Source organism: Lutra lutra, chromosome 9, assembly GCF_902655055.1.
Source record: "Lutra lutra chromosome 9, mLutLut1.2, whole genome shotgun sequence".
Classification (NCBI taxonomy): domain Eukaryota; kingdom Metazoa; phylum Chordata; class Mammalia; order Carnivora; family Mustelidae; genus Lutra; species Lutra lutra.
This window is the reverse complement of record NC_062286.1, coordinates 128178039-128199197: the sequence shown is the minus strand read 5'-3', so window position 1 is coordinate 128199197 and position 21159 is coordinate 128178039. Positions and strand designations below refer to the sequence as shown.

The 21159-nt window shown below is 50.7% G+C and overlaps 1 protein-coding gene and 1 long non-coding RNA gene across 5 annotated transcripts in view; one reads left to right on the top strand and one right to left on the bottom strand.

Moving 5' to 3' along the window:
- The window catches only part of LOC125108972 (uncharacterized), a 19551-nt gene extending 14453 nt beyond the window's left edge, over nucleotides 1-5098 (top strand). The window contains exon 3 of the long non-coding RNA XR_007130062.1: nucleotides 5088-5098. This is a non-coding gene — a long non-coding RNA (uncharacterized LOC125108972). The remainder of the gene's footprint in view (nucleotides 1-5087) is intronic.
- Nucleotides 1-21159, bottom strand: part of GDAP1L1 (ganglioside induced differentiation associated protein 1 like 1) — a 27701-nt gene extending 6542 nt beyond the window's left edge. For 2 of the 4 annotated variants that reach the window (XR_007130060.1, XM_047745481.1), the window contains exons 1-5: nucleotides 19951-20368; nucleotides 11898-12090; nucleotides 10689-10862; nucleotides 5798-5895; nucleotides 4908-5022 (exon numbers count right to left, since the gene is read on the bottom strand). Coding sequence is in view for 3 of the 4 variants with exons in the window: in XM_047745481.1 (XP_047601437.1) it covers nucleotides 4908-5022; nucleotides 5798-5895; nucleotides 10689-10862; nucleotides 11898-12090; nucleotides 19951-20367 (997 nt within the window). In the remaining variant the exon portion in view is untranslated. Of the gene's footprint in view, nucleotides 1-4907; nucleotides 5023-5797; nucleotides 5896-10688; nucleotides 10863-11897; nucleotides 12091-12362; nucleotides 12649-19950; nucleotides 20369-20395 lie in introns of those variants that run through there. The other 2 variants (XM_047745482.1, XM_047745483.1) reach the window with 2 other exon arrangements.

Below are 21159 nucleotides of genomic sequence, written 5' to 3'. Positions count from 1 at the left end.
GCAGCCCTAAATTAGAAGCACCCAGCCCCGCCCCCCGCTCCAGAAGTCGTGAGCCACAGAAGATGTGTGATGTAATCAATGTGCATTTTGTTGCAGCTTCAGCTGCTAATTCATGGGCAATTTGCTGTGCAGCAAGAGGACACATCAGGCCTGACTCTGTTTTGTCCCCCCTTGATGAATCACCCAGTTCTATGGCTTTAAATACCACATAGAAATGCTAGAGACTCACACATCTCTCTCCAAAGTCTGACCTCTCCTTTACAAGGCACACTAGAATACCTAGCGGCTTATATGACACCCCCTCTTGGGTGTCTGAAAGGCCTCTTGAACACACTGAGTCCCAAATCAAACACTTGCACCCACCTCCCATCCATATCAGGAAATGGCACCCGATAGCTCAGACCAAAACCCAGTAGGCATCTTGGATTCCATTCCCTTACTCTTCCCTCCTCATAAGACCACTCCGCAAGTACCAATCCATTCTGTCTCCAAAACGCCTCTCGAGTCCATCCATGCCTCCCCATCTTCCTTGCCACCTCCTCGGCCCAAGTCAGCATCATCCCTCCTGGGCTGCTGTGACAGCCTCCACTCTGTCTCCCTTGAAATCCATTCTCACTACAACCAGAGTGCTCCTAAAATCAGAACATCTCACCCTGGGTGGACCCAATGCCTCCCATTCCTGTATGCATGTATTGGCTTTGCTGCTTCTGCCAACAGGTGGTGAATGTCAACCATCACCCTTTTAACCCAGACTTGCTTTAGCTAACGGGACTCAGTAAATTCCACACAAATAGAAGCTTGAAAGGTGTTTGCCTGCTGAGTCTTTGCTCCCTTGCTGTTCTCAGAGACCCTGTAGCCACCACCATATGAATGAGCATGGGTTAGCCTGCTGGATGATGACCAACATGTGGCCCACTGGCCAGGCTGATGGAGAGCCAGCTGCTGGACATGCCAGCGAGGTCTACCAGCTGGCTGCAGATACTTGAGTGATGCCACCACCAGCATGTGGGACAGAGAGAAGCTCCCAGCTGAGCCCAGCCCAAACTGCCAAACCACAAATCATGAGCAGATAAAAGGTTCTTTTAAGTGACTCAGAATTAGAGTTTATTTGTTATACGGCAAAAGCTAACTGATGCAATCCCCTTCTCACAACCCTCCAAGGAGTTCCTATTGGATGGATTGTACATAGGACAGAATCTAAATTCTAAATATAGACTAAATTTAAACTCTCAATAAAATATAAATATGGGTGGCGCCTGGGTGGCTCAGTGGGTTAAGCCGCTGCCTTCGGCTCAGGTCATGATCTCAGAGTCCTGGGATCGAGCCCCGCATCGGGCTCTCTGCTCGGCAGGGAGCCTGCTTCCTCCTCTCTCTCTGCCTGCCTCTCTGCCTACTTGTGATCTCTCTGTCAAATAAATAAATAAAATCTTTAAAAATATATATATATATATATATATATATATATGGGAATATTCTAAATCTTAAATACAGGTCCATGAGCTTGCATCTCTCTGGCTCTGTCCAACCTCACACTTACGCCACTTTTCCTGTTACTGACCACACAGTGCCCAGTTACCAAAGAGTTCCCAGCTATCCCCTCACCATGGTGTCCCCTCAGCCTAGGACACACCTGTTTTGGTTCTTCACTAGGCTGGCCCTTCCATATCCTTCAGGTCTCATTTGAAACGTCACTTTTTCAGAGAAGCTTTATCAAATTTGCCAGACTCTTTTTACTATCAATCTTAACCCTTATCACTGTTTATAATTCTGTTTTTACTGATGGGATTATTTGACTAATGTCTTTCTTCTCTACCAGACTATAAACTACATGAGAGCAAGAACAATGTCTTGTTTTTACTTAATTTTATCCTCATGACCTGGCACACAATCGGTGTCCAAGAAATATTTCAATAAATGAATGAAGAAGAACGGTTATTATTTTTGAAAGTGCTATTTCTAGAACATTCTACCTTTAGCCAAGTACTGTGGAGAGTGACCAACACCCATTATCTTTATGAACCCTCGCAACCTAGAATCTAACCTCGCAAGTTAGAGTCTATTATTATCCACATTTTGTAGATGAGCTCACAGAAGTGAAGTGAATCCTACAAGGTCACAAAACTAAGAGGTAGCTGACCAAGAATCCACGTCCATGTCATCTGGCTCCATTCTAGAGGTCTTAAGTGTGACATTGTAACAGTTCCCAACCCTGGGTTCTGCTTCAGAAGGGGACAAGTGCAGGGTGTAAGCACTACTCCCAGGAAAGTTTGGGGGTGCCCCAGTGGGTGAATGAGACCATGTGGGCCCAGCCACCTCCCCAGACCTCTGCTGCCTCCCGCAGCCATGGAGGGACACAAGGATCTCCATCTGGAACAATCCCAGTCATCTTGCCATGGGACACTACAATGCTGCCTCCTCTTGGAAGAACTCAGGACCAAAACAGAGCCTGAGGTCAGGAGGCTCCCTATCTATAGATCACATGAGGAATGAGCATCCACAGCTGTTCTCTAGGACCTTCAACTCTGCCCTCCATCTAGATCACACTCTGTGTCTCCCTTGATCGTATCAGCAGCTAATATGTGTGGACATTTCCATACCATGTGCCAGGCCATGTGCTTATTCCCTTACCCTCACTTTTTCACTGAGCCTCACAACAGCCCTGTGAAGTGGGCTTTCTCTTTATCACCCCTTTACAGAACGGAAGAAGCAGCAGAGCTGGCACTTAAAAACTGAAGACTCTGGGAGCCAGGGTTTGAATCTAGCCTCCACCATTTCTATCTGTGTGACCTTGGGAAGGTTACTGAACCTCTCTGTGCCTTAGTTTCCTCATCTGTTTAAATAGGATTACTCATATTACTTACGTCCTAGAGTTGCTAGGGGCATTAAGTGCATTAAACTATGTGAAACACTTAGCACAGTGCCTGGCTCACAGGAAGTGTTGTTAAAGATATGTTGTCTGGGCTGAATTATGTCCTTCCAAAATTTGTATGTTGAAGCCCTAATCCCTAGTATCTCAAATGCGACTATATTTTGACAAAGGACCTTTAAAGAGGTAAGTAAGTTAAAATGAGGTCATCAGGGTGGGCCCTAACTAATCTGGTGTCCTTATACGGAGAGGACATTTTGCCACACAGACACCAGGGGCATGCACTCAGAGCAAAGCATGCATGGAGACACAGCAAGAATGTGACCTCATGAGCCCAAGAGAGATCTTGAAAGAATCAAACCTGCTAACACTTTGATCTTTGACTCCAGACTCCAGAACCGTGAGAAGATAAATCTCTGTGGGTTAAGACATCTAGTCTGTGGTATTTTGTCAGGGCAGCTGAGCAAATTAATCCATAAATACGTAAGATGTGCCTGATAATGAAGGTCAACCAATGAGAAAATGGCAGAGCTGGGACTCTGACCCCAGAGGCAACCTTGGAAACACCACGCCTTCTGGCCTCTGAGCACTCTTCTGCAACGGCTCTCCTAAGCACCTTCTCTGACAGAAAGGAGAAAGTTCCTGCTTGAGGTGTATACTATTTTTATTACTAAGCCTTGCCATGCTTTTTTCTACAGAGGATTTAGGGCCCTGGCTTTGGAACTCATGACAATGTCCTATTCCTTTAGGTATCTGTGCATACCGTATGCTTGCCTCAGTTGTGAGATGCTGGAAGAGCACTGCACCTATCAGGGGCAAACCTGTCCTTGCCCCAACCATGCCATTTACGAGCCACATGACCTTGAGCAAGTCCCTGTATCTCTCTGAGCCTCAGTTTTCTCAAACAGAGAATGTACATGCCTTTAGCTGCCATATGTTTAAACTAGCATGTTCCAGGCAGTGGGCAAAGTACTTTGACTTTTTATAAGAGTCCAACAGGATGGCATTAAGTTGTATTATTACCATCTCATTCTACAGGTGAAGAAACTGAGGCTCCACTAGGGGAAGCAACTTATCCAAGTCACACAGTATAGACAGCAAAGCTGGACCTCTAACTCAAACCCCTGTCTGACTTGAAAACCATCTCTCTTTTTTTTTTTTTAAAGATTTTAAGTAATCTCTACACCCCAGTTTGGGGCTTAAACTCACAACCCCAAGATCAAGAGTTGCATGCTCTACCAACTGAGCCAGCCTGGGGCTCCTAAACCCATCTTTTCAAACACTGTGCTCCATGGCTTTCCCATACAGATGGTGTGTGTGTGTGTGTGTGTGACACTGTGACTGTAGCAGTGCCTATCACGTAGGCTCTGTAAATTAGCATAACTGAGGAGATAAGACCGACCGCCTAAAACAGAGCAAGATGAGAAGACCCAGAATCAAACTCAAAGAGGGCGGGTGGTAAAGACAGCACATAAAAGGAAAAAGGAGCAGAGCGGCATGGAGAGGATACTCCCAGCTAGAGGAGCTACAGGAGCAAAGGTGTGGAGATGGGAATGAAGCTGGCATGCTCAGGGTCAGAGAGCCACTCAAGGACAGAAAGAGTCAAGGTCAGAGAGAGTCATAATACATCCCTGAGCAGGGGAAAGGTGAGATGGTATGGTGGGTCCTGGTCATCACCGCCACCACCGTCATCATCTTCACCAACCTCAATTAAACTCCTACTGTGTGCTAAGCGCTGACCCAATACCTACATGTATTATTTCATGCAATGTCTCAACACCTTTCTGGAGTAGGTCTTATTATTATTCCTAGTTTACAGATGAGAAAATGAGGTCCAATGAGGTGAAGTACCTGACCCATGGTCACTTAACTAGTAAGTAGTCAAGCTACGACTTATATCTAGTCTGTCTGCCTCCATGGTCCATGACCCTAACCACATGGGAGGTCCTCTGAGATCTTTGGGATAAAGGGGCTGGAAGTGGGCAGGGGCAGGTGGACTGGATGGGCTCCACTACCCACCTACCCCAGAGCTGGCACCCACCCTCGTTCTCCAGTTTCCTCTTCTCCAGCTCCGCCTCGATCTGGTCCAACACCATGGCCAGCTCCCCAAGGATCTTCTTCAGGTAGCTCACATCATCATGCTCCAGGATCTTGGCCTGGGAACAGGACAGGCAGGAACCAGAGGAGTTGAGCTGGCTTCCAAGGGGCTTGGATAACCAAGGCTGGAAGGAGCTTGACTCAAACCTCCTTCAGCAAACCCAGCCTCCAAATATCCCTCCCAGCATAGAGAGGGCTCCACTGTTACAAACAAAGCCCACTCATCTGGTGCCCACAACACTCCCATGAGCTTGGCTATCCTGGCCAGACCTGGCACTTTCATATGCCAGCTGCTCTGAGGATCTGCTTATAGCTGCTCATTGCTGCCTCTTCTCCAGAGTTACTCTCAGCCAACAAGAGCTGCTTGGAAATACTCTGGAGGGTCTCTCCCATCCTTCATGCCCCCGCCAGGCAATCTGTAGCCAATGACTGACTGACACAGGGCTATACCTGTCTTGCCCCTTGCCTCCGTGAGGATCGACTTTGTGGTGACACTTAGGCTGTAGAGCTCTCTGTGGGATCAGGTGAACTTGACCTCTTACTGGGTTCTCCTTAGAACACTCTCTCAATGCCACTGTTACCCAAGAACCTCTGTCTAATGCTCTACTCTTAGGACACAACCTAAGATGTCATGAGACCAAGGCTCCAGTGGGACAGTGGCTTGCCTAAGGTCAAAAAACCAGTAAGTGACAGAGGAGACAGGATTGGAAAAGTGAGCAGTGTTTTCATTTTAGGTCATCAGCTGATCCTCTGTATAGAACCAGCTTCTCCCATTGGAACTGTTTCATGGGAAAGGTGATGGGGAAGGGAACTGGGCAGCCTAGAAGCACTCACCATGAGCTTCTTCTGTTTGGAAAGGTAGGGCTCAGAGAGCTGGGGCTCCTCTTCATGGTCCAACTTCATGAGGTCTGTGGTGGCATTGGCTAAATGTCCTGGGGAGAGAATAGGGAAAGCCTCACCTTTCTGATACCCAGGACCACTCCCACCCCCTCTTCCACAAGTTTGTGGGTATGGTCCCACTCAAGCATTGGTCTGGGAAATAACAATATCAACAGCCAACACCCAGTAGGTGCAACAGGCTGCAACGTAGGGTTGGATGACATGCCATCCTGTTCTAGGCTCAGCCTAGTGGGAGAGACAGACACATAGAGAAATCTCTGATGCAGCATGATCAATCTGTGATGGAGAGTGAACAGAATGCTGTGAGACACAGAGGGCCACCTGCCTGGGCCACAACGCATCAAGAAACCTCAATGAGGAGGAGACTACTCGGGGATGAGGAGTTTGCCAGAAATGGAGAGGTTATAAACCTGGACAAAGTCATACTTCAGTGCATGTCTCCCCCTACCCTTTCCTGTGGTAACAGGTAAAGGTAAAGAAAAGGAAAAGGAAAGGGTTCAGAGAGGCTAAATGATATCCCACACTAGTAAAGGATAAGCGGGTTTCAAGCCTGGGTTCATCTGATTCTTAGTCTGGTGCTCACTCACTGTAGCTCACAAGGAAAAACTTGCTTCATGCAAGGAAAACTGTAAGAGACTTTTGCTGTCTTGAAACTTCCCATTCTGGTGAGGCAATTTTCGTGAGGATTTAGGAACACCCTAACCCATATTTCCTGGGAAAACTGGCCTTTTAAAGATGCTAAAAAGGGAAGGGTGGTGGAACAGTGGGTCCATGATGGAACTCAAGCCAGCACCTTGAGAATCATTCTTAATGAGAGAAAAGAAGTATCCATAATCTAACTTAGAGAATCTAACTGTAAACTGTGGGAGTTATAAGAGGAGGTTAAAATATCATGCAGGATAAGATCCTGGGGTCTGTTCCATGATTTCTCCAGAATTCTTGGCCAGTAAGTCTGGGATGTGGGGGGTCAGGTAGATGGTGGTGCCCCAATCCTACTCTCCCCTTTCCCTTGTGTCTCAACTCCACTTACAGATCCCTTAGGATCCTTGAACTCATCATGGCCCACCCGATGTCATCGTCCCTGCTCCACGTGCTCCTCACCTGCACTCTCCACTGACTGCAGCGCCCTTCCCCACACTGAGCCAAGCCAGATGCCTGCGGGAGTGCCCTCAATTCCTCCTTCACCTGCTCCCTGAACCAAATCAGTCCCAGGTCCTTCTGATTCCTCCTTCTTATTCTTCTCATACTCAACTTCTTCCTTTCAATCCTCCACCTCCCTTAGTTCAAATCCCCTCATTGATCTCGCTCTGGATGATTCTGACCCAGCCCGAGGCACCGGCACTCTCTCCTTCCATCCCTTTCTCCCCACTCAGAGGTCCTCCTCAAACACATACTTGATCATGCCACTCCCTGCTTAAAACCCATCCTTTGGCTCCTCACTGACCTCAGATAATATCCAAGCTCTTCAACTTGCCTTAAAAAACAAAACAAAACAAAACGAAAACAGCAGGATCCTCTCTTCTTACAACTTCATCTTTCACTGAGTTGCCCCACCTGTCCCTGTCCCTAGGTGGTAACATTTCAGCCACTCCAAACGCTTGGCATTCCCTGAATGTGCCAGACCATCCCAAACCTCTTGGTTTCCGCTCACACTACTTCTACCTCCTGGAATATCTTTCTCCTGTATTCATGAAAATCCCCTTCCAAATCTAGTTCAAGATCACCTCCTCCATGAAGTCTGTCCTGATCCTCTAGGAGGTTTGACCACTCAATGCTTTTGTCCTCTGGTGTACACTGTACAGATTTCTGCCATAAAATGCAAATACAGTAATCAGAGCTGCCCCTGCACAAACCCATTCACATTGCAATCTATGTGAAAAGTGACCCCTGGACTTGTGCAGTGCACAACCTGTCCTGCCATACGTGGAGATTTTGATGTACTTATCTCTGGATATATATGTCTCCACCAGAACTTGAGTTTCTAGAGACCAGTGGCTATGTCAGATTTGTCTCTGTTTCCTTAAAACCCAGTGCAGGCTGGCAGAGAACAAGAGCTTAGTGAGAGTTGAATGAATGAAAATATGAATGAATGAATAGAATGACTGAGTAAATGAGTAACCGCAGATGTTCAACTTCTGCCCTCTGATGTCTCACCATCTACCACCCCATCTCCTGGCCTGACACAAAACTCAGTAAACACACTCCTAGACCTTTCAGCTTTGGGGCTATATTAAGTCTCATTAATATTTTATGAACGTGAAGGTAAAGTATAGCATTTTCTTTCTTGCCAGTCACCCAGGGATGCACATGTGGCTCTCTTTAGACTCCAGGAGGGCAAACCAAGCCCAGAAAAGACCTTAGGCTGATTGGAGGGATCACTGCAGGATCCCTTCTGCACCTGTGAGATCCCCTTCCTTCACCCAGTGGAGCTGGAACCCTCAGATCTCTCTCCTCAAAGGAGGAGCAGGTTGGGCCTTCTCTGGACCCCTCACTGCCTTCTAGGCTCCTTCAGGTAGCTCATGGACGAATGAGGAAGGGTCTCCAGCCCCCAGAAGTATTTAGGAACTGCCTCCACCCAGTCCAGGCCACCATCATTGCTCACCTAGGTGACAGCAGGACCTCCTAACTGTCCCACCCATTCTCTCAGGGGAGGGAGTGCTGTTACATACACATCGGATCATGTTCATTTCCATCCCATTTTCCACCATGTTCATTTCCATCTCCACTGCTCTTTGGACAAGATTCCAATTCTGTCAGACCTACTCCCCAGACTCCCACCATAGCCACTCATACCCCCTGGGGCTATGCATCATCCACACGGAACTTCCTTCAGTTCCTCCAATACACCACACCCTCTCCTACCCCTGAAGCTGGAGGGATTCTGTCTCTCCTTCCCCTTCTACCCCCTGGTCATCCTTGGGTGTTGCTTTATTTCAGAAGCCCCCCATGCCCCCAAGGCTGGGATGGGCACCTTCTCTTAACACTCCTTGGTTCTAGGGTCAACATTTTTAAAATCAGTTAGTGTTTGAACAGGTTATACATACATACTTATTTAAAAATGCAAACAATAAAAAAAATTTTTAAAATTTAAAAAAAATTAAAAAATAAAAATAAAAATGCAAACAATATTAAAAGAATGCACAGTGAAAAGTAAATCTCTCTCTCCTCAATCTGTGGTCTCTTAGTTCTGCTCCCCAAAAGCCAATAGCTTCTCGTATATCCCTCCAGAAACCCTCTGTGTTTGCAAGCACCTGCATATCCATTTAACACCCTTTTAAATATATTAATGTTAGCATGCTAGATGCAGTTTTTGCCCTTCATTCCTACTTACTAATATATCTTAGAGAGCATCCCATATGCTTATATTTTTAGATTTTATTTAAGTTCAAGTTAGTTAACATATAGTGTATTATTAGTTGCAGTGGCAGAATTTAGTGATTCATCAGTTGCATGTAACACCCAGTGTCATAGGCTTATCTTTTTTTTTAAAATAGCTGTGCTGAGGTCCATTGTATGGGAAGACTTGAAGTGTTCCAATGTAGGGAAAGACTAGAATGTATTTGCCCAGTTCCCAACTCATGCACAACGGGGTTGTTTCCAGTTCTTGTTATCACCACCTAGGCGGCAATGAAAATCCTTGTACGTGATTCTTGGTGCACACATCCAGGTGTAACTGTGGGATCACCTCTGAGCTGCGGGCCTTTCTGTGTTTGATCTAGATGCCAGGCTGCCCTCCTGAGAGGCTGTGCAAATGTATTTAGTCCTGCACTGCAATTACCCGCTCACTTGTCATTCTGCTTCCCTGGGACGGAACCGTGACTGGGACAGTAGAAGCTGTGTCTGTCCCCATCTGTCCCCAGCCCCCTGTCCAGGGTCTAGATCATAGGAGACCTCATCAGTGTTGCTGACTGAATGGAGATAGGATGATACTGATAAATTCCGAGTCTTGTTCAAGGGTGCTCTAAAGGGACGAGATCAAGTTCGACAACCTGCCCCGTCCCACTTACAAACATCGGCTCTCTCCTTCAAGAGGGAGGAAGTGACCATTTACTAGACACCTAGTATCTACTTAGAATCACCACACTTAATCTGTCTATAGGACCCCCATGGTGTCTTCACAGAGCCTGGACCAAAGTCTGTAAACAGTGGTTGATGCGTAGTCTGATTTAATCTAACCCCTGTTTACCGGGTGCTGGAAACTAGAGGATGAGCCAGGCTATGGGCATGTCCAAGTTAGCAGTTAGGACAGGACACGTGATGCTTAAATCAGAAACCAGAGACCCCAAAGGGGGCCTTGCACATCTGGGCAGCCTTCCTTGGCGGCACCAACCCTGATGTCATTCAGTGCCCTGGATCACCAACCACAGTCCTGACCTCCCTGGGCCCCGACTCCAGGTGTCTGGGGCTGGGACTCCACCATGATGGTGCCCCAGCTCCCCCGGGACAAGACAAGCCTCTGGGGGCCACAGAGCCCTGTAGCCTTTGCATGGGATGGCAGGACAAGAAGAGGGGCAGGAGAGGGGAATGAAAATAGCCAGAGAGGGAGAGACATTTCAGTTTGAAAGGGAGTGAATGAGCTGGAAGGCCAGGGAGAGCAGCGGAGAGAAAGCAAGAGGAGGGAGGGCAGGAGCGGGGGGAAGGAGGGAGGATCGAGCCAGAGATACCCAGAGGGATTAACAGAGACAGAGAGAAAGAGGTGGAGAGAGAGGCAGAGAGGGATGAGGGAGATCAGGAGGAAAATGAGGAGGAAGGGGACTAGAGATGAGGGAGGAGGACTCCTGTCCAAAGCACACGGGTGGGCCAGCGGGGGTAGTGCGGCACTCACTGCGGATCTCGGCCGTGGCGTACTTGGGGATCATAGAGTCGGTGGTGAGCTCGGGGTGCAGGATGCAGCCGTGCGTGTAGGCGTCCATGGGCAACGCGTCCAGCAGCTCCCGGTACTGCAGCACCCTCGCGTGCTGAGCGCTGCCCGCCTCGGGCATCAGGGCCACCACGTGCTCTGCAGGGCACGGCCAGGGCTGGGCTGGGGGTGGTGGTCCCGCCCTGCCCGCCTACCCTTCCCTATCCCCGGTTTGGACAGGCCAGGCTCTAGGACCCCATCCCTCCATGCCAGCATCCTGGAACCCTGATATGTCGAGGCCCACAGGGACCAACCCTTTTCCCAGGCTCTTGAGACAAAGTCTCCACCCGGCTGACAGGGGATCCTACTGGTCTACCCAGCCTGTCTCCTAGGGGCAGCTCCTCACCACTCCAAGCTTGTAGCCCAATGGGGGTGTTGGCCCAGTGTGACCAGGCTGGAGAAGCCAGAAATCTGGATGCTTAAAATGGAACTTTCTTTCATTTTTAATTGTTGGCAACTCATTCATATTCTTTCTACACAGTACCCATCTGGGCCCTGACCCCTCTCCTGGATTTGCCGCATCTGCCATGGGCAGTGGGCTTTTGAACCTGAAGAGGGTCGGAGGGAGGGAGGGAGACACAGCGTCCTGCAGGGTTCTGGGGTGTCTGGGCCGCGCTCATATCGGCAATGTTCGAGGCTACCTGGGCCCGTGTCTATGGGGTACCTAGGGGGCCCACGGCCCTGACTGTGCTTATAGGGATTCAGGGGGTTAGGCCCTGCCCATGTGCTGGCATAGTTGGAAGGTCTGGGCCCCATTTGTGGTGACTAGGAGGGCCTGGGTCCTGCGGGGGGGCTCTGAGGACCTGTGGTCGTGCCTCTGACACCAGAGCTCCTGGGGAAGGAGGCTGCAGCCCCAGTGCTCCTAGGGACATGTCTGGACTAGCTAACCCTTTCCCTGGAGTGCCGGGGAGAGGGTTTGTGGCATCCCAAGGATCGTGGCCATGCCTGTAGCTCTGTGATTCCTGGGGAGCATCTGAGCCCTGTCTGCAGCCCCATTGTTCCTTGCAGGGGAGACTGGGCCATGTCCGCACCCCAGGGGGCTTCCTCAGCCTCCCCAAGGTTCTGGGAGCCCGTCTGAGCCTGTGGGGTCCCCGAGGTCTGTGGCTGAGCCCCTGGTGGAAATGGCAGCCGTACCTCCTGTGAAGGTCCGCTCCACGTAGTCGATGATCTGGTCATAGTCGCTGATGATATTGTCCCGGTGGATGACGACGGGCACCTCCTCCCCCAGGTTGAGCCGCATGAACCAGGGCTCCTTGTGCTCGCTCTGCGGCAGGCTCACGTCCCGCTCCTCACACGCCAGGCCCTTCTCGGCAATCACCAGCCGCACCTGCAGGCGCCAGGGTCAGAGCAGGGCAGGCGGGCAGGCGTGGGGGACACTCTGCCCGGGGGGCGGGGCATGTGGGAGGGAGGTCAGAGGTCACACACAGGAGGTGACATGGTTGCTTCCAATTCATTCTTGGGCTCCTGGCAGGGGTGGGGGCTGAAATCTCTCATGGGCCTGGAGCCTCTTGGTGGGAGGAACACAGCCCTACCCTACTCTGGGGCAAAGGGGCAGTGCTCCCTGGTGGTGATGGGCCTGGGTTTCACAGCTGGTCATACCTGGGATATGATTCCTGGCTCTGCTATGTGTGTTTGGGCAGATTTCTTAAACTTTCTGAGCCTCAGTTTCTTAATTTGCAGAAGGGAACTAGAGTTAATAGTACCACCCTAGTGTCTGGTACATGGGTGGCACTCGATTCATGATTTCTTTATCTGATTAGACACTCAGCCTGGCCTCCAGGGGTAGATCTGGCCAGGAAATTCACAGAAACTCTTATCAACATAATCAATTATCAATAGCTAAATTTCTCAAATTATTTGGGAAACAAAACAAGGTACAAAATAATTTGCCAGGGCGCCTGGGTGCCTCAGTGAGTTAAAGCCTCTGCCTTCGGCTCAGGTCATGATCCCAGGGTCCTGGGATTGAGCCCCACATCGGGCTCTCTGCTTGGCCGGAGCCTGCTTCCCCCTCTCTCTCTGCCTGCCTCTCTGCCTACTTGTGATCTCTGTCAAATAAATAAATAAAATCTTTAAAAAATAATAATAATTTGCCAACATCAGTTGGGTCTTTCATTGCCCCACACAGTTTCCCATCTGGACGTTGGATACTCACAATAGCCTTGCAGAGTGGGGTAGAACAGGAACTATCCCCCATGTTTTTCTTGATGAGAAAACTAAAGCCTAGAGAGGGCAAGTAACTTACCCAGAGCCACACAGCAAGGTAGCAACAGACCTGAAACTCCCAGCCCAGCATTCTCTGCCCCGCGGGCACCTTCAGGGAGTCCTGGGCCTGCCCCTCCTTAGTTTTCCCCTGTGTCTCTAAGGGGTCCCAGACAAACATTTGAGCTGGTAGAACCTAATGGACAGCCTTGAAGCTGGGGCCTGCTCCTGACCCAGCCCAACATTTCTGAGCTGGGAGACAATTAGAGATCACCCGGTCCAACTGTCCCTTGCCTGTGGATTGAGATTCAGAAAGAAGTCGACTTGTCCAAGGTCTCCCAGCAAAAAGATGGTTCCACTCCTCTCCATTAATGGCTCCAGTTCAGGGGGAAGGAAAGGCATCCCTGAGGCCAGGAAGAGCGGCTCTCCTGGGGCGTCAATGTCCCCACACACCTGGTAGCTCCTGGGACTGGGCATTCTCAGCTTCCCTCCCGGGTGCCAGGAGTTAAACACTCAGGGGGAGACAGCATGGTATCATGGTCAGACCTTGGGCTGGGGACCAGACCATCAATTCAAATCCAAGCTCTAGCACCTACTTGCTGGGTGACTTGGCTTTACATCTGTGTGCCTCGGTTTCCTCCCCTGTCCAGTGATGCCCGGAGAGGGCTGCTGTGGGGGTGAGATGCTGTAGTCCCTGTGGAACAGTGCCTGGCACACCGTAGGCATAACGTGTCTTAGCCACTTGTACGAGACCAGGTTTTGGAAGCAGACAGAACTGGACTTGAAGCCTCGCTCTGCTGCTTGTTTGTTTTGTGATGTTGGACAAGTCACTTGACTTCTCTGGCCTTAGGGTCTATGAAATGAGGAATGTAATCCACTGTTTCAAGCGTGGCATGAGTTAGGATGGGATGACATGGGTAGAGACCCAGCGCAGGAGGTTAACACAGGAGTTCTACCTTCATTAGCTCTCTCTCTCTCTCTCTGTCTGTCTCTCTCTCTCTCACACACACACACACACACACGCACATACGCACGCACACACAGACTACCTCACAACCATCGCTGATGTGCTAGAGCAGTACTTCATGTGCCCCCCCCCAGAGCTAACATGGACACCCCTTTTCCTCATGGGGAGGGAGAGGCAATGAGCCCTTGAGCCCCAACCCTTATTCACAGATTCATTTGCGCCAATAGCCAAAACCAGGCCCTGCAGATGGGGCTGGGAGATCCTCACGTTGGCTCTGCCCCAGCAATGTGATGTGACCTGAGAGCCATCGCTGTCCCTTTCCGAGCCTCCTTTCAGTCATTGGTAGAACAGGGGCTGAACTCCGTGTTCAAGGCACGCCCCGCAGCCTTGCTACAAGCTGACACTACATTCAGACCACACTGGAGACAGTGGGAGGGAACTGCTGGTTCTGTTCTAAGAGAGGGGGAGGAACTGTGCCAGAGCGAGCGCTGGGGGTGGTATCTGTTTGGTCTGGGATGTGAGCTTATGAGAGCATGATCCTGAACGGGAGCGGCAACTGCGTAAATAAGTGTGTGTGTATGTGTGTGTGTGTGCATGCACATGCATGTGTGCGCGAGCGTGGGTGTGTATGGAAGAGTGTGTGTGCATATGTGCTCACAAGTGTGTGTGTGTGTGTATGGAAGAGTGTCTGAGTAACTGTGTTAAAGTATTGTGTGAGTGCATGTGCATTAGTGTGGGGATGAGTGTGTATAGGCACGTGTGTGTGTCCTCCCATGTGTCTATAGGTGAGCGTGCATGAGCAGGAGAGTATGTGCTTGTGTGTATTTGAAGTCCTGGGTAGTGCCGGTGCCCTGGAGAAGCCCCGGAGCCTAACTGTCTACTCCCTTCTTCCTGCCCATCCTGGCACCCCCGACCCTGAGCGATCAGGCCCCACCTAGCCATCCAGCCTCCGGCCAAGCTGGGACCACTGAATGGATGGAAACAGAAACCAAAATAGGCCTCTGCCCTTGGCGGGTCCAGATGTTTGGCCTTGCCTCCTGGCAGGGCACCTGCCCCCAGGGACCATTCCCAGGCCCTGCCCTGGGACTCTAGTGAGGGCACCAGGCAGGGCTAGTGCCTGGGGAAGGGACTGTCTTTACGGATGTAACAGTTTTGCTTGGAGCTGCCTCAGGGTCATGCCGGCAGGCAGCCAAGGAGACTTTCTCCTTTAGCTGAGCTGTAGGCCAGAACCATGTGCCATCCTGCAGGGGAGGGGAGGTGGGAGAAAGCCAGGCCCAGGGGAAGGGCACGCAGTCACCAAGGCCATCTGCCATCTCTGCATCCTGGAGACTGGACCAGACTCAGGTGGTCACCACTCAGTGCGACCAGACATCAAGCACCCCCGGGCAGACTATCTTCCCCATGAGTGGAAAGAATTAGCTTCTAGTGCTTCACTGTCATAGCTGGGCACTGTCCCTCTTCAGCGAGGCCCTTGTTTATGAGGCAACTGCAAGGTGCTGGGTTGGCATCTCTACCCAACCATTTAGTTGCTGTGTGACTTTGGAAAAGACACTTAGAGTCTCTGAACCTCAGGGTATTTCTCTCAAATACTTTTTTTTTTCTTTTTAATTAATCATGGTGAGGGAGTGGCCCACACAGAGATCTGAGGAAAAGAGTTGCCAGTGGAGGGAACAGCCAGCACAAAAGCCCTGAGGCAGGGACATGTCTGGCATATCTGAAACACAGCGAGGAGGCTAGTGTGGCTAGAAAAGGGGGGACAAGACGAGAGGAGAGGAGGTCACGCACAGGGCCTTGTAATCGAGACTCCCAGATTCAGGGGACCATGAATCAACCCAGAGCCTCCTTGAACTAGGATGGGAAAATTACATGTTTATTTTCAGTACTCTCATACTGACAGTTAGCATTTTCTACAATTATGAGTGTAGGCGACAAGCATGGTAGCATTAGCAGTGACTGAAATATTGTCACCACAAGAAATCACTTTCATCACTCCCCATTGCTACAGCTACACTCATTGTGACTTTGACATTACAGGGCTCAGTCCTGCCACTAGGTCAGGTTATAATGGGTTAATACAGAAACATATGTTATTATATAATGAATTTGTTTTAAAAATATGTCAGTAGCTGCACTTCGACCGGCTTACCTTTCAGTAATGCTATGTATCTTACTTTATTCCGTTAAAAGCATTATTGTGAGAAAGATCCACAGGGTGTCCCCCCTGCCCCACCCCGCATTGATGAGGGGTCCATGACCCAGGCATGGTTAGGATCCTGCAGTAGAGCCTAAGGCCATTAGGAGGATTCTGGCTCTTTCTTGGAAGGACCTGGTGAGACACTGCAGGCTTCTGAGAAGAGTGGTGAGATCTACAGCTGTCACCTGTGAGCTTCTGGGGGTGGGGGTGGGGTAAAGGGTCAAGTGCAACATGGACGGGGTTGGGGACCAGTACCCAAGAGCTTGAAAGGCAAGGCCAGGGCGGGGGTAGCGATCACCTTCCACCTCTTGCTTCCTCCTGCCATGTCTGAGAGGGGCCTCTAGAAGACCTGCTCAGTCTTGGGTGTTGTGACTGTCTTCTGACAGGACCCAAATCTGGGCTCTTATTCCTGGGGGCAGAAGACTGGGCCAGGTTCTCCGCACAAGTACATCCAAGACGAGGGCAGACCCTGAGAGGGTCGGGTCAGGGAACCTTGAACAGGCTTGTTGCAGGAAGCCAAGGATGGCTCTCAGAGACTCACCTTGGTGATAATAATAAGAAGGATAGCTCTCATATAGCACTTTCTTTGTGCCAGGCACTACTCTAAGACATTTACATGGGTTACAAAAACCTAATGAGGTAGGTGCTAGTATCGTGCTCCTTTTACAAAAGAGGAAATAGACACAGAGACAGCACTAAGTTGACCAAAGTCACAAAGCTAGTAAATAGCAATCTTAGTTTTTTAAAAAACACTGGCTGGTGTGAGGACAGAAGGATGCTCCAGGGGCTAGGGACACACAAGAGATGGGGAAGTGCTTCCTGCCTGGGAAGGGAGGGATGCAGATTGTATCAAACATCTAGTTCATTTCCATGTTGAAAAGCTGAGGACCAAAGAGGGTCAGGACCTACCTGAGGTCACAAGCTAGTGGGTGGGAATGCCAACAACAAGAATGTCTGCATGTTTGCCCCTCCCAGTCTCACCCCTCTGCCCACCACCCCCACCCCCAGTCAAGGAGAAGGAGGCTGGGGGCAGGAAGAGCCTCAGAAAGAAGCTAACTTCTATACTTTGCATTTTGAATGTCCTAGGAACCCTGTGGCCCTAGATGATCACTTAGGACGGTACCTGAAAGTCCACCATTAGCATGCAATCTTTAAGGCATTGTGCTAAGTGTGTGGCCATGCATGGTGTCATTCAATCCTCACAACCCTCTGAGATAGGTACCATTCCTCCTGCACAGAGGAGGAAGAGGAAACCTGCAGAAGTGAAGACACGTGCACGAAGTCACACAGTGGGAAGTGGCACAGTCAGGCTTTGATCTCCAGTCTGTGCACTTACTGGGCATTTTCAATGAGCCAGGTGCTGCGCCAGGTGATTTAATGGATACATTTGCTGAATCCTCACAATGGCCCTATCCTGGAGGTGCTGTTATTATTCTCAATTTACAGACATGAGGCTTGAGGCACGAGAGGCTAAGCAACGTGCCCAGAATTACCCAGTTGGTCAGTGGCAGAATTAAGGTTGAACCCTGGGCAGTCTGGTCCCAGAGGCTGGGCTCTGGGTCCCCTCACTGTCCTGCTGCCCTCCAGCTCTGGGATAGTCCCCAGACATTCCACGAAGCCACCACCACCACTCCTGGGGGTAGGCTATTTTCTGCTGTTCATGAACCATTAAGGACAGACTTCTCAGATGCTCTACCACCGGGAAATGCTCCCTGAATGCAGGCAGGGATCTTCAGGACTGAAAAGAAGGAAACTCACCTACTAAATTCCTACTATGTGCCAGACACTTAACATATCTCTATGTCCTCTTAATCCCCCAGGAATTTTGCAGGGTTGGATGCAAAAGTCTCTTTTGCCAGATGAGGATATTGGGGCACAGAGAGGTTAAGTGATTTGTTCAAGGTCACGCAGCCAGTAAGCACTTATGATGAGAATGGAACCCAAGACCATCTGATTGCAGAGCCCAGGCCCTTTCCACCAGGTTACACTGCCTCTGGAACCCACCATGGGCCCCCAGGCAAGGGGAAGGTCCTGGAAGGGGAGGCAGGATACCCAGGCTGGCCTGGTCACAAATGAGGTTGCAGTGGGTAGTCCCATCCCTGAATAAGGGGCCACTTCAGCCCTGAGTGCAGACTGAATAGGATATATTCCATGGGGGCAAAGGAAAGAGCAAGAAGCTCCCTTGAGGAATGGTGATGAGAGGTACCTTCCCTTTGCCTGCTGTCCAGTCCTAGCCACTGAGGCCTGGCTCCTGAGGTTCTGGGTGGGAACGTATTCTGAAATCTGGAGGTCAGTGTGATTCATCTCCAAACTGCCAGCAACTTGCATAGAGCCTGGCATGTAGTAGGTGCTCAGCATGCACGTGTAGAATTTATAGATGAGGGGCACCTGGGTAGGCTCAGTGGGTTAAAGCCTCTGCCTTTGGCTCAGGTCATGATCCCAGGGTCCTGGGATCGAGCCCCACTTTGGGCTCTCTGCTCAGCAGGGAGCCTGCTTCCCTTCCTCTCTCCCTGCCTGCCTCTCTACCTACTTATGATCTCTATCAAATAAATAAATAAAATCTTTTAAAAAAAGAATTTATAGATGAGTCCCAGAGTGGCCCTGGCTAACCCAACCCCTCCTTCCCCTAGCACTTTAGTGATATCATAACACCTATAATTATCAGAGCCTTGGCCCTATGCCAGGCACTGCTATCAGCATTTTTGTGTGTCACCTCGTTTCGCCCTCAAAATAACCCTCTGAGAAAGAAACTGTCATTAGCTCCATTCTACAGATTATAAAACCAAGGCTTTGGAGAGGCAAGGTGATCTGTCCAAAACTTTACAGTGAATTATTGGGGAAGATGGCTGTTTCACTGGGGATTGCCTGGGCTCAGAGTCTATTCTCTAAACTGGAGCTAGTCAAAGGAGAGTCAGTGGGACAGCTTCACCAGTATCATGTACCTACTTGGAAATGCAGGCTCTTGAGCCCTACTCCAGACCTGCTGAATCAAAATATCTGGGGTGGGACCCAGCAGTCTGTGTTTCAACCAGGATCATGCAATCTAATGTATGCTCAAGTTTGGGCAGTGCCATCTAGCACACCAAGTTATACTGCCTCTTCAACAACCCTCTCAGTAGCTCTGAGAAGGGGTGGGAATCAGAAGTAGCTGTTACTATTATTGTTGTTGTTGTTGTTGTTACTATCATCATCATCATTATTATTACTACTACTACTACTACCATCATCATCATCTCATTTTCCAGATGATGGACTGAGCCTGGACCAAGACTCAAACACAACTCCTTTGGTTCCAAGGCCCTTTCTCTTTATGGACTCTGTTTCTCTATCTGAAAAACGAGTGAAAGGAACAAAAGGATCTTCCAGGAAGAAGAGGAATCCCAGGGTCTGACAATGGGCGCCACTTAGAGATTAGCAATAGTTACTGTTGGGCCCTGGCCATGGTGCTGAATTCGTGCCCCACTGACGGACAGCCGCCCAGGGTGGGAGATTGCGCCCCTAGAGGCGCCCCTGTCTTACAGGCGCAGTGTCTGACCCTCACCCCCAGGAAGCGGGAACCCGGAAAACTCAGCACCCGGCTGGATTCCTAAACAGCCCGCCCTCCCCCCACCCCCACCGCCCCAGCTCGTCTGGGTCTGAGAAGGGGCGGAGCGGCCGTCTGTGTCTTTAAGAGCAAAACACAGATTTTAGGGGCCAAACGGAGCTGGTCTAAGGAGATGGGTTAACTCCTTCCTTCTCCGCTCTAAGTGTGGCTGCGGGAGAGGACTAGGGACAGACGCTCCAAGCCCCAGCCAGAGGAAGGCTCCCAGCCAGACAGGAGCTGTAACCAGGAGGGCTTGTAGTATCCAGGACAGCAGCTCGGAGGGAGGCCCACCAACGACGCCTGGGGCTGGAGATTGGATCCCGGGAAGCGCACCTCCTCCCTCCCCGCAGCAGCCGCCTCCTCCAACAGGCCGCCTTCCCAGCAGTGTCCATTCGCTTCCCCTTGCCTTTGTTTCTCTTCTCACCCCTCCAAGAGACTGGGTCTTTCTGGGAGGGAAAGAGGCATAATGGATGTTCCCAGAATTGAGGACGGTGCTCCTGGGGCCCAAGACAGGGCCAGCCATCTCCGGGAGAGCAACCCAGCATTCTCCACCCTCCCGTCCCCCGAAACACCTTCCACCCTCCAGCCTCTCGCCGGAGTCCTCTGACCCCTTCCTCCCTCCTGGATCCCCTCCCCCACGTCTCCTGGCCACCGGGTGCATTCTGCTCCCCTGCTCCCTTGGGCTGTACCTTCTGTGAGCTGAAGGACTGGGTCCAGTGGTACAGAACCAGGCTCTCCTTGGGCCAATGGGCGGGGCTGAATGCCTCGGGCGCGTCCGGGGCCTCCACCGGCTTGGCCGCATCGCTCTCCAGCGCCGAGATGGGCCACCAGCTGCAGTTGGTGGGGGTCAGGTTGTTGGGGGTCGCCATGACAGCCCGGAATCAGAGGGAGGAAAGAAGGAGGCTCCGCAGCGGCGGCTCTCTCTCTCGCCCAGCATCACATGGCCTCGCGGAGCCTGCCCCTCTGCTTCGCTCCCTCCCTCCCCTCTTCGTGAATGTCATTACTCGCTGGGCTAGTGGGGGAGGGGCGTGGGGGATCCCGGGAGCTCCTTCCCTCCTCCTCCCCTTGGCACGCCCCTGCCCTCTGCCAGAGAAACCACCAGCCCTCTCGGGTCTGGGTCCGGCTCCATGGAAGGGTTCAAGGAGCCACAGGGGAGTGGGCCATGCCCCTCAAATAGCTCGTATCTGGCCAGTCATTTGCGGAGTCTCCACCATTGTTAACACATTCTGACTCTCTGTCTTCCAGGAAGCAAATACCTCTTAGGACAATTGGTGTTATAGAGACCCATTCCCTTTATAAAGCAGTGTCTGGAAATAGCTTGTCTCTCTTAGGGTTTGTCATTTTTAGCATTTCTCCTGAAGGACCTCTTAAGGGCAGAAGGAAGCAAACTATGAATTTTGGAGCAAATGCTTACACAGCACTAGCTGTGTGCCCTGGCTTTACAACCATCAAC